This window comes from Terrapene carolina, unplaced genomic scaffold, assembly GCF_002925995.2.
Source record: "Terrapene carolina triunguis isolate 2854851 unplaced genomic scaffold, T_m_triunguis-2.0 Scaffold238, whole genome shotgun sequence".
Classification (NCBI taxonomy): Eukaryota; Metazoa; Chordata; order Testudines; family Emydidae; genus Terrapene; species Terrapene triunguis.
The window spans coordinates 10,607,584-10,620,062 of record NW_020664589.1 but is presented as its reverse complement, the minus strand read 5'-3'; the positions used below and the strand labels follow the sequence as shown (position 1 = coordinate 10,620,062).

General features: G+C 49.6%; 1 protein-coding gene across 2 annotated transcripts in view; it reads left to right on the top strand.

The window, feature by feature from the left end:
* SARDH (sarcosine dehydrogenase) overlaps positions 1 to 12,479 on the top strand; it is a 93,740-nt gene continuing 81,261 nt past the window's right edge. Inside the window, exons 1-6 of one of the 2 annotated variants that reach the window (XM_024206681.3) lie at positions 1 to 258; positions 1,468 to 1,795; positions 3,049 to 3,227; positions 5,596 to 5,775; positions 6,970 to 7,093; positions 7,412 to 7,512. In XM_024206681.3, the coding sequence (XP_024062449.2) occupies positions 1,474 to 1,795; positions 3,049 to 3,227; positions 5,596 to 5,775; positions 6,970 to 7,093; positions 7,412 to 7,512 (906 nt within the window). In that variant the 5' untranslated portion in view covers positions 1 to 258; positions 1,468 to 1,473. Of the gene's footprint in view, positions 259 to 1,467; positions 1,796 to 1,905; positions 1,950 to 3,048; positions 3,228 to 5,595; positions 5,776 to 6,969; positions 7,094 to 7,411; positions 7,513 to 12,479 lie in introns of those variants that run through there. The other variant, XM_024206682.2, reaches the window with a different exon arrangement.

Sequence of the window (12,479 nt, the reverse complement as noted above, 5' to 3'; positions counted from 1 at the left end):
CGACAGTGCACGTTCCATCTTGTCTGGGTGACGAGGCAGGCTGAGTAGAGCTCTCTTATCAGGCAAGCCAGTGCACACGCTGCACTGTACTAACTTCCCAGACTCTGGGAATAGTTGTAACTGGCCAGCAGTGGCAATGACTGAAGTCTGGCTGCAGTTCTGTCAAGTGCTAGTTACTGTTTCTGGGGCAGTGGCGCGCGTCTGAGAGACAGCAGGAGAGAGTCGGAGGAAACAAGAACTTCACAGCCATCTGAGCAGGTAAAGTGAGCCGAACTCCTTTTGACGGGAGAGTATTGGGTGCAGTCAGCTCACGTTGTTGGCAGGGAAAGCCAAGCTTGTCTAAGCAGAAGGGAAATCTGAATAGAGAGGGCTGTGTCTGAGCAGTAGGGTGACCAGATGTCTTGATTTTATAGAGACGGTCCCGATATTTGGGGCTTTGTCTTATATAGGCGCCTATTACCCCCCACCCCCTGTCCCGATTTTTCACACTTGCTGTCTGGTCACCCTACTGAGCAGCCAAAGGGTCCCTTACTGGCTCAGAGGGGAGATTGTGTCTTAAATGACAGGAATGCTTTCAGGCTGCAAAGTTCATGGTAAGACCAGACTTTGGTAAATCTTAGAAAACGTGGTTGCAGAGGGAAGAATTTCTTGGTGCTCGGAGACACAAATATCAACCCTTCCCCCGCCCCTGTGGCAGAGTAATAGGAAGAATCAGCCTGAAAACCATTGGGGTTGGGGTCTGGATTGTTGTTCAGCGTAGAGTGGAGTGAAACTTTTCCGCTTAACGAGAAAAGGAGCAGGGATCTGCTGGCTGAAGTCTCGGGTCTCAGCTGCAGGAACCGTGACCCTAGATTCCCTGGCAAGGAATTCCTTAGCCCTGCTGACTCTGCGAGAGCCAGGAAGACACATTTACCCAGAGCAAGACTTAAAGCAAGGGGGGAGGAGCTGCATGCTTCAGCTGTGTAAAAGAACACATATAGGGCCAGAGCCTCATGCCAGCACCAGCCTGAGCAGACCGACTGGGCAGACACATGCAGTGGGGGAAGGAGAGAGGACTAGACGTTTCACCCAGCAGTGAATCCTGGGTCTGTCTCTACCACACCTCAGCTATCCTTTATGACCACAGGGGCAGGGATTGCCATGTGTTGGATATAGGGGCAAATCCTGCCCCCTTCATTGTGTCCATGGGGCCCTGATTGCAACAACAAGGAGCTGGGGCCAGGGAGACGCCATGTGATTCTCTTTCCCAAGCCTCCCCCAGCACCCCATCTTCTTCCATAACCATTTGTGACCTGAAATTCCAGGCTGTGGCCATATGGCAGGGACCGGTTTTTTGTTTGTACAGTGCCTAGCACAATGGGGTCCTGGCCCATGATAATAGTAATAACTCCAGTGTGGACTTTTGTATTGCTAGCGTGTGGCGAGATCTTTGCTCAGTCCATTGAAGGTTTGTCTTTGGAATTCCAGGTCACCATGGCCTACCTGAGCGCCGTGGTCCGAAGAGCTGCCTCCCGCCAGATGCCAGCCTCTGGGAGAAACATCCGCCTCAGGCGCTTCAGCAGCGGGGCGGGCCAGACGACAGAGAAGAGCGTCCCTTACCACAAGACTCTGAAGGAAGAAAGCTCTCAAGGCAAAGGGCCGACCAGGCCGCTCCCGAAATCAGCCAGCGTCGTGGTGGTGGGTGGAGGCAGCTTGGGATGTCAGACCATCTACCACCTGGCTAGGATGGGGGTGAGCGACGTGGTCTTACTGGAAAGAGACCGTCTGACGTCGGGGACCACCTGGCACACGGCCGGTGAGCAGAACTCTGGGTGTGGAAGCGTCTATAGCATAGCAAAGGCTCCAACTTAGAGCTGCAGAGGGAGGCTTTGGGCGCCTGAGCAGCCATCAGCTCCCTTGGGCTGCTCAGCTCCACGTGGGAAGAACTCTGCCCCTCTCTGGGTTAAGAGGTTTGTGACTCTCTCGATCTTGCCGCCTGGATGGGGATGAGCCCTCCTTGGGGACCTGGGAAAGGAATTGTTCCTTCAGCTCTCATCTAAGGGGTTATTGTGGTACCCTGGCCCTTTAAGAGCCCAGTCTCTCAGGCCTCAGCGAGCTACTCCTTGACCCTATATAGGAGTATCGCCAAGGCCTGACAACATGGGCCTCCAGAAGTCTGGCCTTCTCCTCCCCACCTTGTAGGGTAGAGGGGAAAGAAACCACAGCAGTCTTACCCCCACTCCCCATGGCGGGCCTCTGGGTCCTTCCTTGGGCAGGCCTGTGCCAGACTACTGAGGAGCCTCCTTCCGATAGTGCCCAGCCCCTCTGGCAGCCGCCCCACTCTGCATAGGCGCTGGAACAAGGGATGCTGGGGGTCCTGCTGAACGCCCTCCCTTGACGTGGTTTCCATTCCATACAGTTCGGGTCAATGGCTCTCAGCACCCCCATTATACAAATCGTTCCAGCCCCTGCCACTCTGCCTGACTCGGAGCTTTTTCTCCCAGCTGTTGCTGGTCAGTCGCAGTGTCAGCTCCCCACCCGTCCTGACTTAGAGGGGCCCCCGCTTAGGGTGAGAGGCTGGTGCAGTCGCTGTCGCTCCGTCCGTCTGGATTCTCTCCTGAGATGTCCGACAAAGCCAGCTACTGCTCTCCTGGGGATGTCATTTGCAGGGTGTCTGCTGATTGTGAGAGGACACTGAGCTCATGTCATGGTGAGGATAATGCCTAGATTGGGGGCTTAGTGCCCCCAATGGACCATCGCTTGTTACACCCGGCTGCTGAGTGGGTCGTCAGCAATAGGAATTGAGCGCTGGACCTAAAAGCATGAGCCTCTACTAAGTGAGCGATGAGATCCATAAGCGGTGGTAGCTGAAGACCTTTATGTGGTCTAGCTACTAGAGGGAGCCAGCAAACCACAGCGTGGGTTACATCTAGGCCAGGAATTCTGTTATTGCTAAAACACCTGTGGTGCAATTCTCACTGTTGACCTGTTTGTCTGCTTGGCTTGTAAGGGAGGGTTGGAGTGGGGAGGTGACGGCAGAGTCTACGGGAACTTCTGTGGTTTTCCCAGGTCTGCTGTGGCAGCTGCGTCCCAGTGACGTGGAAGTGGAGCTGCTGGCTCATACTCGCAACGTGGTCAGCAAAGATCTGGAGGAGGAGACGGGTCTGCACACAGGATGGATTCAGAACGGCGGGCTCTTCATCGCCTCCAACAAGCAGCGGCTGGACGAGTACAAAAGACTCATGTCTGTAAGCAGGAATCTCCTCATCTCCTTCCTTCTCCTTCTACTTATTCACAGATCATTGGATCAGGGCTGGTGCTAGACTAGGGGGTCTAGCTGCCGAAGGGTTTTGTACTACCACCCATCACCGTGGTATCTGACCACCTTCCATGCAAAAAGATTGGCAGTAGCGAAATCCCTAGTGGATTTCTTGGTGTCTCTGGCTCTTAGTGGGTTATCAAAAGCTCTGCTTGAGGCAGTTATTTTTCAGGATGTGGTGGCTGTAGATGGTTGATGTGAAAGTTGTTCTGGTTATGGGGGAAAAGGGGAAGCGTTGTTCTACAGGTGGACAGACTCTGGAGTCTTCTAATCTCCTCTGGATGTTTGTCCAATAGCCCGATCCACTCTACTGAGAGTGCCTTCTCCCTGGCTGTAACATGCATTGGTCTACGCTAGCCAGAGCTTTGTGTTCTCCTATGTCCCGCCAGAGCAGTTCATAGACTGAAATGCAGCCTCGAATGCAACTGGGTCTGATCCACTAATTGCTTTGAAGATTAGGACTAAGGCCTTAGTCCCTCAAGTAAAAAGGGCAACCTGCTTGAATGTCTGTGCCATATTTATGGAGAAAATCCATGCGCCTTAGAAAATGGGCTAATGTGGGGGAGGGGATGGATCCTGTCTGCAACTGATCCTGTCTTCTACCATGTCGCAGGGAACCCGCTGCGTCAGTCTTCAACTCGGCTGCTTTGACTTGCAGCATCAAAACAGGACTGTCCTGCCATCGGCCAACCCTTTAGCTTCTGCTGTGCGTAGAGCCCGGTTCTCCACACAGCACAGAGGGAGATTTTTATCAATCAGTCCTGATTGGGGTGATTGCTGTTTATTTAGACAGCTCATTTTTTTCCCCACCCCGCTTGGAAAGTTAAACGTGGCCTCACTTCTCATTCATGGAGCAGCCTTGATGGCAGGTTCTAAAACCCTGATCCAAAGCCCAGGAGTGTCTCCACTGCTTTCTACAGGCTTTGGATGCAGTAGATCCTGCCCCGGTAGAAGAAAGATAATGCCGTGTCAGTAGCTGCCAGGAAGGAGGGAGGTGGGAATGGGGATCAAAGGGTCCGTCTACACCTCAGCTGGAAATATGCTTCCCAACCAGATACACAGACACGCGCTAGCTCTGCTTGAGCTGGTGCGCTACAAATAGCAGTGTAGCTGGGGCCAGCACAGGCAGCAGCTTGGACTAGCTGCCTGAGTATAAACCCACCAGACACCGGGTACGTACTGGGGCAGCGAGCCCAAGCTGCCGCCGCCCACGCTACCTCTGCTACAATGCTCTTTTTCACATGCTGGCTCGAGCGAAGGGAGTGCAAGTCTGTCTATCCAAGTTGGGAAGCGTGTGCCCAGCTGCAGTAGAGACGTACCCAAATAGAGACCCACAGAGAGGAGGTTGGCCGTAGATCACCTTGTGATCCCTGGTGGCAGAGCCCACACAGACCTTATTGGTCCAAGTGATACAGCCTTGTGCTGAGATTCTAGCTGAGGGATTGCCCTGGCCAGTAAACCATGCACGTTGCTGGCTACTGCAGTCTTGATGATGATGGCCTCTCACTTAGTAGAGGGGTCCTTGAGATTCAGTTGACTCTGAACACTGGTCTCACCCACAAAGTGAAAGGGACTCTCTATGCAGGATTAGCCGTGACGTCTGGTTTCACTGCTGATCATAATGCCGTCTCCTCCTCCCAAAGCAGCAGAGAGATGCACAGTCCTGGCCAGTCCGCTTGCCTTTCCCTGCTGGGGAGTACACACATTAGCGTTTGATTTCAAAGCGTTACAATAAAGACGGGTTACGTGACACGAGTTTCTTCTTTAACCCCCGAACTGCTGCACTTCTAGTGAAATATACGCTATGAAAACAGCTGTGTCCATCTTAATACTCTTTGATTCAATGGCCTATTGGACACTTAATGCTCAGGAGAGGGAGCGAAAGCAGAATCGTTGGTTTTAAACCTCTCTCCACCATACCCAGCTTTGGGGACTCAGGTAAAAAGGTCCTTGGATCTAATGCATCCCTGATTTGGGCTTTGCAAAATGAAACCCATCCACTGCCCATCTCCATTAAGTACAGCATCATGTTTCCAATTGCACCGCCTACTTGTATAGGACTAGGGTAATGTCCCTTTAAATAGTTTGAGCCCACTAAAGGTGCTCACCATGTACTGTGTTTTGGGAATCCACCAGAAACCAGTTAGATCGTCAGTGCGCCTGGCATGTTGGCGTGTAGTTATTTGGGACCCAGATGTGCCCCTGTGCTTTCTTCACGTTGTTGATTGTTTTGCAGAGATGCCACACCATGCTGTCTTGTCTGAATTAATGCACCTGTTCTCATGTCTCGTTTGTAGCTGGGTAAGGTCTATGGCATAGAATCCTACGTCCTGTCCCCTGCAGAAACCAAGGACCTGTACCCGCACATGAACGTGGATGATCTTTATGGCACACTTTACGTTCCTAAGGATGGCACAATGGATCCTGCTGGCACCTGTACAACCCTCACCAGGGCAGCTACTGCCAGAGGCGCTTTGGTAATTGACTATTGCACATTTGGTTGGGTGTCTGAGCCTTGTAGCTTTTCACAACTCACAAATTCAGTCAGACATTCTCTCTCTTTACATTTCCCCCCTCACACCCTTGATCCTTTGCTTCCTGCTGTTCCCAGCCTCCGCCATGCTCAAAGCCAGATCTCTGTTTCAAAGTTGCCTTGTTCTGCTTAACAGCGCCCCCCTTTGGCAGATTGAGTGTGGCGCTGACTGACTTTGACGGGAGGCCCAGCCATGCCTTCTTCAGAGAGGGTGGTTTCGGCATAGAGCCGTAAGAGTTGGGGAAATAAAGAGGAGGGGGAAAATGTGGAAAGGATGTGTGACCAGAACAGCTACATTGTGAAAAACAAGTTGTTGGTGAGGTGTAAAATGCAGCAAGCTCATTGGCACAGGGACCAACATTTGGTTCTGTGTTTGTACAGCGCCTAGCACAGTGGGTTCCTGGTCCGTGACTGGAGCTCCTCCGTGCTAACCACAATACAAATGGATAATTATAGTTCTCTGAGATTTAAAATTACCTTAAAAGGCCACTGACAAGTAGTTTAAGCCCAAAATTAAAGAGGTGAATTTAATTCCCTTGAAATAAGAAGAATGGTTTTTATGAAAGTTTAAAAAAAAAAAAAAAAAAACAGACAGAACTATGTTTGGGTTAACACTTCCCATGCTGGGAAGGAGAGCCTTGGGGTGAAGCCACTGCCTGCATCTCCAGAGTAGAGCTCAACAACATTTTTCAGCTAAAACATTTTGCAAATTTGTGTCGGTTTCGATTCATTGTTCATTTCAACCCCTTTCCCTCTCAAAAAACCCAAATCTTTTTGTTTTAACATTTTTGAACCAAAACATTTTGATTGTTTTAGCTTGAAATGACTTTTTGCTTCAAAATTTCCTTTAATGTAATTTTTTAAAATTCAAAAGTGGTCAAAATGGAAACAAACTCTTTCATTTTAGCTGAAATGTACATTTTTTTCAGCTTTTTCGATTCGCTGAAAATTTTCGTTTTCAGCTGGACCCGAAACAATTTTTGTTTTGGTTTTTTTCAAAATTGCCAATGAACTACCAGTGTGTTATTCACCCAGCTCCACTCAGGAGATCTGGGTTACTCATTTGGTATTATGAGTCCAACCCTTAACATTCAAACCCCAGGGTCACGTCACTGAGCTTCTCTTTCGCTGTCCCCAGGTAATAGAGAATTGCCCAGTGACTGGTATTCAGGTCAGAGCCGATGACGTGGGTGTGCAAAGGGTAGCTGCGGTGGAAACAAACTATGGGACCATCCAGACTCCCTGTGTGGTGAACTGTGCAGGTAGGATATCAAGGTAACGTAGCTACAGACCTGCCACTCGGCAGAATCTGATGGAGGTACTAATCCTTCCTGTCCCAGCAATTAGGAGACTTTGTCCAGTCTTTGAGTGAGGCATTCTTTGGTTCACCATGGCTGTGCTCAGGGAGGGGAAAGATGCCAAGTGAATGCAGCTTTTGATTGTGTGTATCATTGAGCCAAAGGGTCTTAACTCCCTGTTTCCACGCGTCAGGGGGCAGCATTCTGGACTCTGAGTCTCTGGTGCAGCTCTTCATACATTCCAGAGGTCACTCATGGAGCGGTGGTTTGTTTTTACGACAGGAGTGTGGGCCCGAGCCCTGGGCCAGATGGCTGGTGTAAACGTGCCCCTGGTGGCTATGCATCATGCATACGTGGTGACGGAGCGGATAGAGGGCATTCAGGTCAGTTCATTGCTCTTCTTCTCTAACTGGAGGGTTTGTCGTCAGACAGAGACATGTGCTGGGGGCGCTTTCCGGAGGGGACTTGATTCAGAATTTGTGGGGGGCGTCTCCTGGTTTTCACAAACGCTTCTATGATCTGGGACACCTTTTTCTCCATAACATCCAACCTCCTTTCCTTTCCTAGAGGTGGCTTTGTGTGTCCCATCTTCTCTAGGAGATGCTCTTCTTGGTGAATACAATGACGAAACATCTGTGAATAATCTTGCCAATGAAGCCTCCTCTTGGGCTTAGCTTGCATCCCTGGCCCCTTTTATCTGGCTATCCACAGACATTCAGGTGGAGTGAGGTCCAGAAAGCAGAAGTGCTGTGAATCACTGGGTCTCTCCATTGCAATCTGAGGCATGACTGCAGCTCAGGTAGATGCACCCATGTTCGCGCTCCTAAATAGAGCAGAGTAGATGTGACTGCAATGGCTTCAGCGCGGGATAGCAATGGGAGTATGTACTCGAGATCTCCGGCGTGCTTGTACAGCCCACAGTGGCAGATCTACTATGCTGTATTTTGCCACGCTTGTGCAGGTATGTCTCCCTGAGCTGCAGTCAGACCTCAGATTGCAGGGCACACATACTCAGTGTGTGCATCCAAGGCTATTTCACCCATTGTTGTCATTCAAACAGTCGCTTTGTTGAACAAATCTGCGTGTTCACAGGTAATCTACAGACAGAAAGGGGGACTCCTCTGGTTGATAAAGCTTAGACCAACCAATCAGAAATGGAAACAGTACCACGTGACTGTAGGTGACCAGACGCACAATGTAAATAGCAAATCTGAGTAGCAGATGCACAACACATGGCTGTCTAGTGCCAAATAGCACCAGGTTTACAAATAATCCATTGGTTAAAATGATCTTGCACTGAATAGCACTGGTGACAAACTGGGGGAAATATGCAAAAATATCCCTGAAAACTGTTTTTGGCAAAATGTCCTAACCCGCATAGGGTGACCAGAGAGCAAGTGTGAAAAATCAGGACAGGTGAAGGGGGGTAATAGGCGCCTATATAAGACAAAGCCCCGCACATTGGAACTCTCCCTATAAAATCGGGATATCTGGTCACCCTAAACCTGCTGTAGAGCAAAGCAGTGCTGGGCCGCTGATGTGTGTAATGAACAAGGTAATAAAAGGCTCGACCTGTTTGCGGGTAATCTGTAATTGGAGGAAAAAAGACTACATCTGTCGGGTAACTTACACAGTTTGATCAGCTCTGCTCTGGGGCCCTGGCCAGACCCGAAAATTCTGTTGTATTCTCTCCGTTCTTGCACCATGCCCATCCCCACGGTATTGGACCGTTGGTAACTGACCTGGTGGGGCAGCACAGGCTAGTCCATTGCGGTTTTGCCCGACATCCCCACTTGCGCTGCTCAACACCACTGCTGTTGTGATGCCATCTGGGTACTTATCTCACTGCTCCTGGCTCAGCTTAATGAAGCCACGATACTGCTCCTCTGAGCCCTCTCCTTGTATGAAAAAGCCTATTGCCTGTTTCTACATCCCCCCCCCACCCCACTGGTCAGGACTGCGGGAGAGGAACCCTACTGTTCTTTGCGGCTGGAATTGTTGCTATAGATCCCACTGCCCCATCTCAGCACATCTGCCCGTAGCATTTCAGAAACAAATGTCGCCTTGGAAAAGTTTCATTCCTCAGCCTGCCGCTAGATGTCTCTCTTGGGCAACACAAGCATTATGCAGCAAAGGGAGCATTTCAAAGGAAGAGCTTAGATGGAATCCCTGAATGTTGACTGGCTTCAAACATAAGATACAAATAATTAATAATTAATATGGGGGGAGGGATAGTTCAGTGGTTTGACCATTGGCCTGCTAAACCCAGGGTTGGGAGTTCAATCCTTGAGGGGGCCACTTAGGGATCTGGGGCAAAATCAGTACTTGGTCCTGCTAGTGAAGGCAGGGGGCTGGACTCGATGACCTTTCAAGGTCCCTTCCAGTTCAAGGAAATAGGATATCTCCATTAATTTATTTATTTTTAATCTTAAGTATTTTATTAAATTAATATCATTCTATTTAATAGTTATGAATATTTTAACACAAGGGCCCTGTTTCTTCTGTCCCCCCCCCCCTTTCATAGCAGAATTACCCTCGGGGCTCTGGTGTTTTGTGTTTGATAAAGGAGTCCAGATATCCCCGAGTAACTGTGGTTCATCTTAGCAAACAGCCTTTTTGGAAAAGTCCTGCAGCCCTGACAAGGAAATGATACAGTTTTCTAAATATTTCTGAACCATCCTGCAAAATTTCAGAGGCATTTCTATGCTTTGGAATTCTGTAAGGGTGTTTGTGAAACCATACAAAAGGAGGTGATATTAATTTATGGTCTGTAGATTTTTTTAGAGTAATTTTGTATGACATTTTCTGTACAACCCCTCTGTTTTTCCCCTGCATCTTGATTCTTTGACAGTTGATTTTGGAAAGTGCCATTTAACTATATTATTTTTTATATTGCAGTAGCATCTACCAGCCTGACCCCAGACTGGGTCCCCATTGTGCTAGGCACTGCACAGATACATAGTAAGAGGCAATCCTTGCCCTGAAGAGTTTACGACTTAAATAGGCAGGAGTAGAAGAGGAAAAACCTCAAGTGACTTGCCCAGGGTTGTATAATAAGTCAGTGGCAGAGCAGAGAATAGAACCTAGGTCTCCTGACTGCTAGGCTAGAGGCCTATCCACTAACCACAGTGCCTCTTATTGAAATGCTGATGATTATTCTTAATTTATCAGTGAAAAATACAGTAAGACCCTACAATAATTCCCTTTGTGTAACTTAAATATTTTCATGCTATGTTGTTAAAGAAAGTCAATGTTATTCTTTAACTATGTAGTAGTGTCTTGGCTGTTGTACTGTTTCATCTTGTTGTGTAGGTGAGGTAAGAGAGAAATCATTTTTCCTTTTAACGTGGATCAAAACACACCGGCCTGCCAGTCTGTCAGTTCTTCTCCTGTTAATGTCTGTAGCAGCTCTGCTGCAGCCTATTGATTTCATGCCTTATTGTCTGAATGGTGGCCCCAAGAGGATTGGCACCCCATTGCACTTGGCCCTATACAAACACATCAATTAACTCAGCGTGACCTAAGGGATAGCGCCCTGGACTGGGACTCAGTAGACCTGTGTCCTGTTCCTGACTTGGCCACTGGCCTGATGGGTGACCTTGGGCAAGTCTCTGTGCCTCAGTTTCCCCAGCTATAAAATGGGGATAGTGATACTATGACGTCCATTGCAAAGTGCTTTGAGATTTACTGAGGACAAGAGCTAGGCATTATTACTATCTTCAAATGAATTCACAAGTGCAGTCTTGTCTGCTTCCATAGTCACTCAGTTGTGGTTTTGTGGAGGAAGGCTAGATTTGGGGTTGGTTTTTAGAGATGGGTCTTATTCAGATCAAGACAGAAATCAGCTTGCATTTCAGCACCACGTAGCTCATGCTCTTGGTCTGGGGCTGGGACGCACAGCAGATCTGTTTAGTGAATTAGACTCAGCCCATGTAATCATATCAGCACCACCAGTTCTTCTACAGCTGCTTAGCCCCCTTTGCCCGTGGGCAGCGTATGCGGGGAGAACGTCTTGGTGCATTGCTCGTATCGTCTGCCGCTAATCTTGTTTTGCTGGTGTCTGAGCAGTGCTGTCAAGTAGAGCTCTTACTTCTTTGAGGCAAAGTAGAGCCACTTTTAGCCTGTGCAAAGCAGGCAGCTTAGAAAGGGCCCAGTGCTGAAACTAATTGGCTGTGACCTGCCACAGCCAGGTCTTTTTTTCACCGTTTGTTTGCAGAGTCAGTGTGGTCCTTTTAAAAACAAAGGCTTTGAGGCTTTAAAACAAATCGGTCTCTCCTGCCCAGCCCTTGTGAGCCTCAATACAGCCCCAGCCACATTTGGATCCAAGCTTTCTCAGAGCTAGAGGGAGTTAAGATTCATCTCTCAGTCCCCCAATAACAAATCACTGCGTGCACGGCTAGCAGCCGTCATGAGCAACCCTACAATAACAAGCCAGCGGGTGCTGCACCTGTGCTTGTGAGTGACCCTACAATAACAAACCAGCGTGCACATCTCTGCAATGTGCACAGCACCAGAACCATCAACAACCCTACAGTAACTCCAGTGCTCAAATGCAACCCTACAACAACAAACCAGCGTGTGCAGGCGGTGGAGGGCAGGAAGGGCAAATTGCAGTAAGGAAACGGGACTGTAAACAGCCAAGGAAATTGTTCCTGTAAAAAACATGCCAAATGGCTGCAGTGGGGCTTTGAACACAGCGCGGGGCAATGGCAACTTGGTGTCCTGTCCTGCCGGTTGTTCTACCATTAGACGAGGGCTGGCGTGGAGCTGGAGTTAGGGATGGCGACATGGGCAGCAGAGCTGCTCTGCAGTGCCCCCTTCAGGGCCATGCTTGGTACTGCAGCCGTTCCCTGCCTTAGCTTGGCCAGCTGCTTGGGGCAGGGTGGCCCATGGCATAAGGTTGGTATCGGTCTCTCACCAGAATAGTCACTCAGGAGCCATCTTGTTGTAGCACTTAGGCCCAGGTCAGGGCCTTGCCCTGCGTTGGCCCTGAGGAGCTGCTCCTCCGTCCAGCCCAGCTCTGCCCCTGAGCAAAAGCAGGGAAGCTTTATTAACTGGCCTGATGGGTCAGTGGTTCCTTCTGGCTCGTCTTAGGCCTCTGGAGAACTGTCTCATTGGTCATCTGGTCTGAGTGGATTTTCCTTGGGCGGGGAGTGTCGGGGCGCTGATGCCACCAGCAGGGGTCAGGGGAAGCCAGATAAACCCCACACAGGGCAATAGAAGGGTGAGCAGGCGGGAGGGCTAGGAATAATGTGGGATTCCCGAGAGTGGGGAACCAGAAGTGGGGCAGGTAGCGAACCACCAGGACTGGCTTCTTCCTTCCTCCACTAGGCCTCAGCTCTGAGTCCTG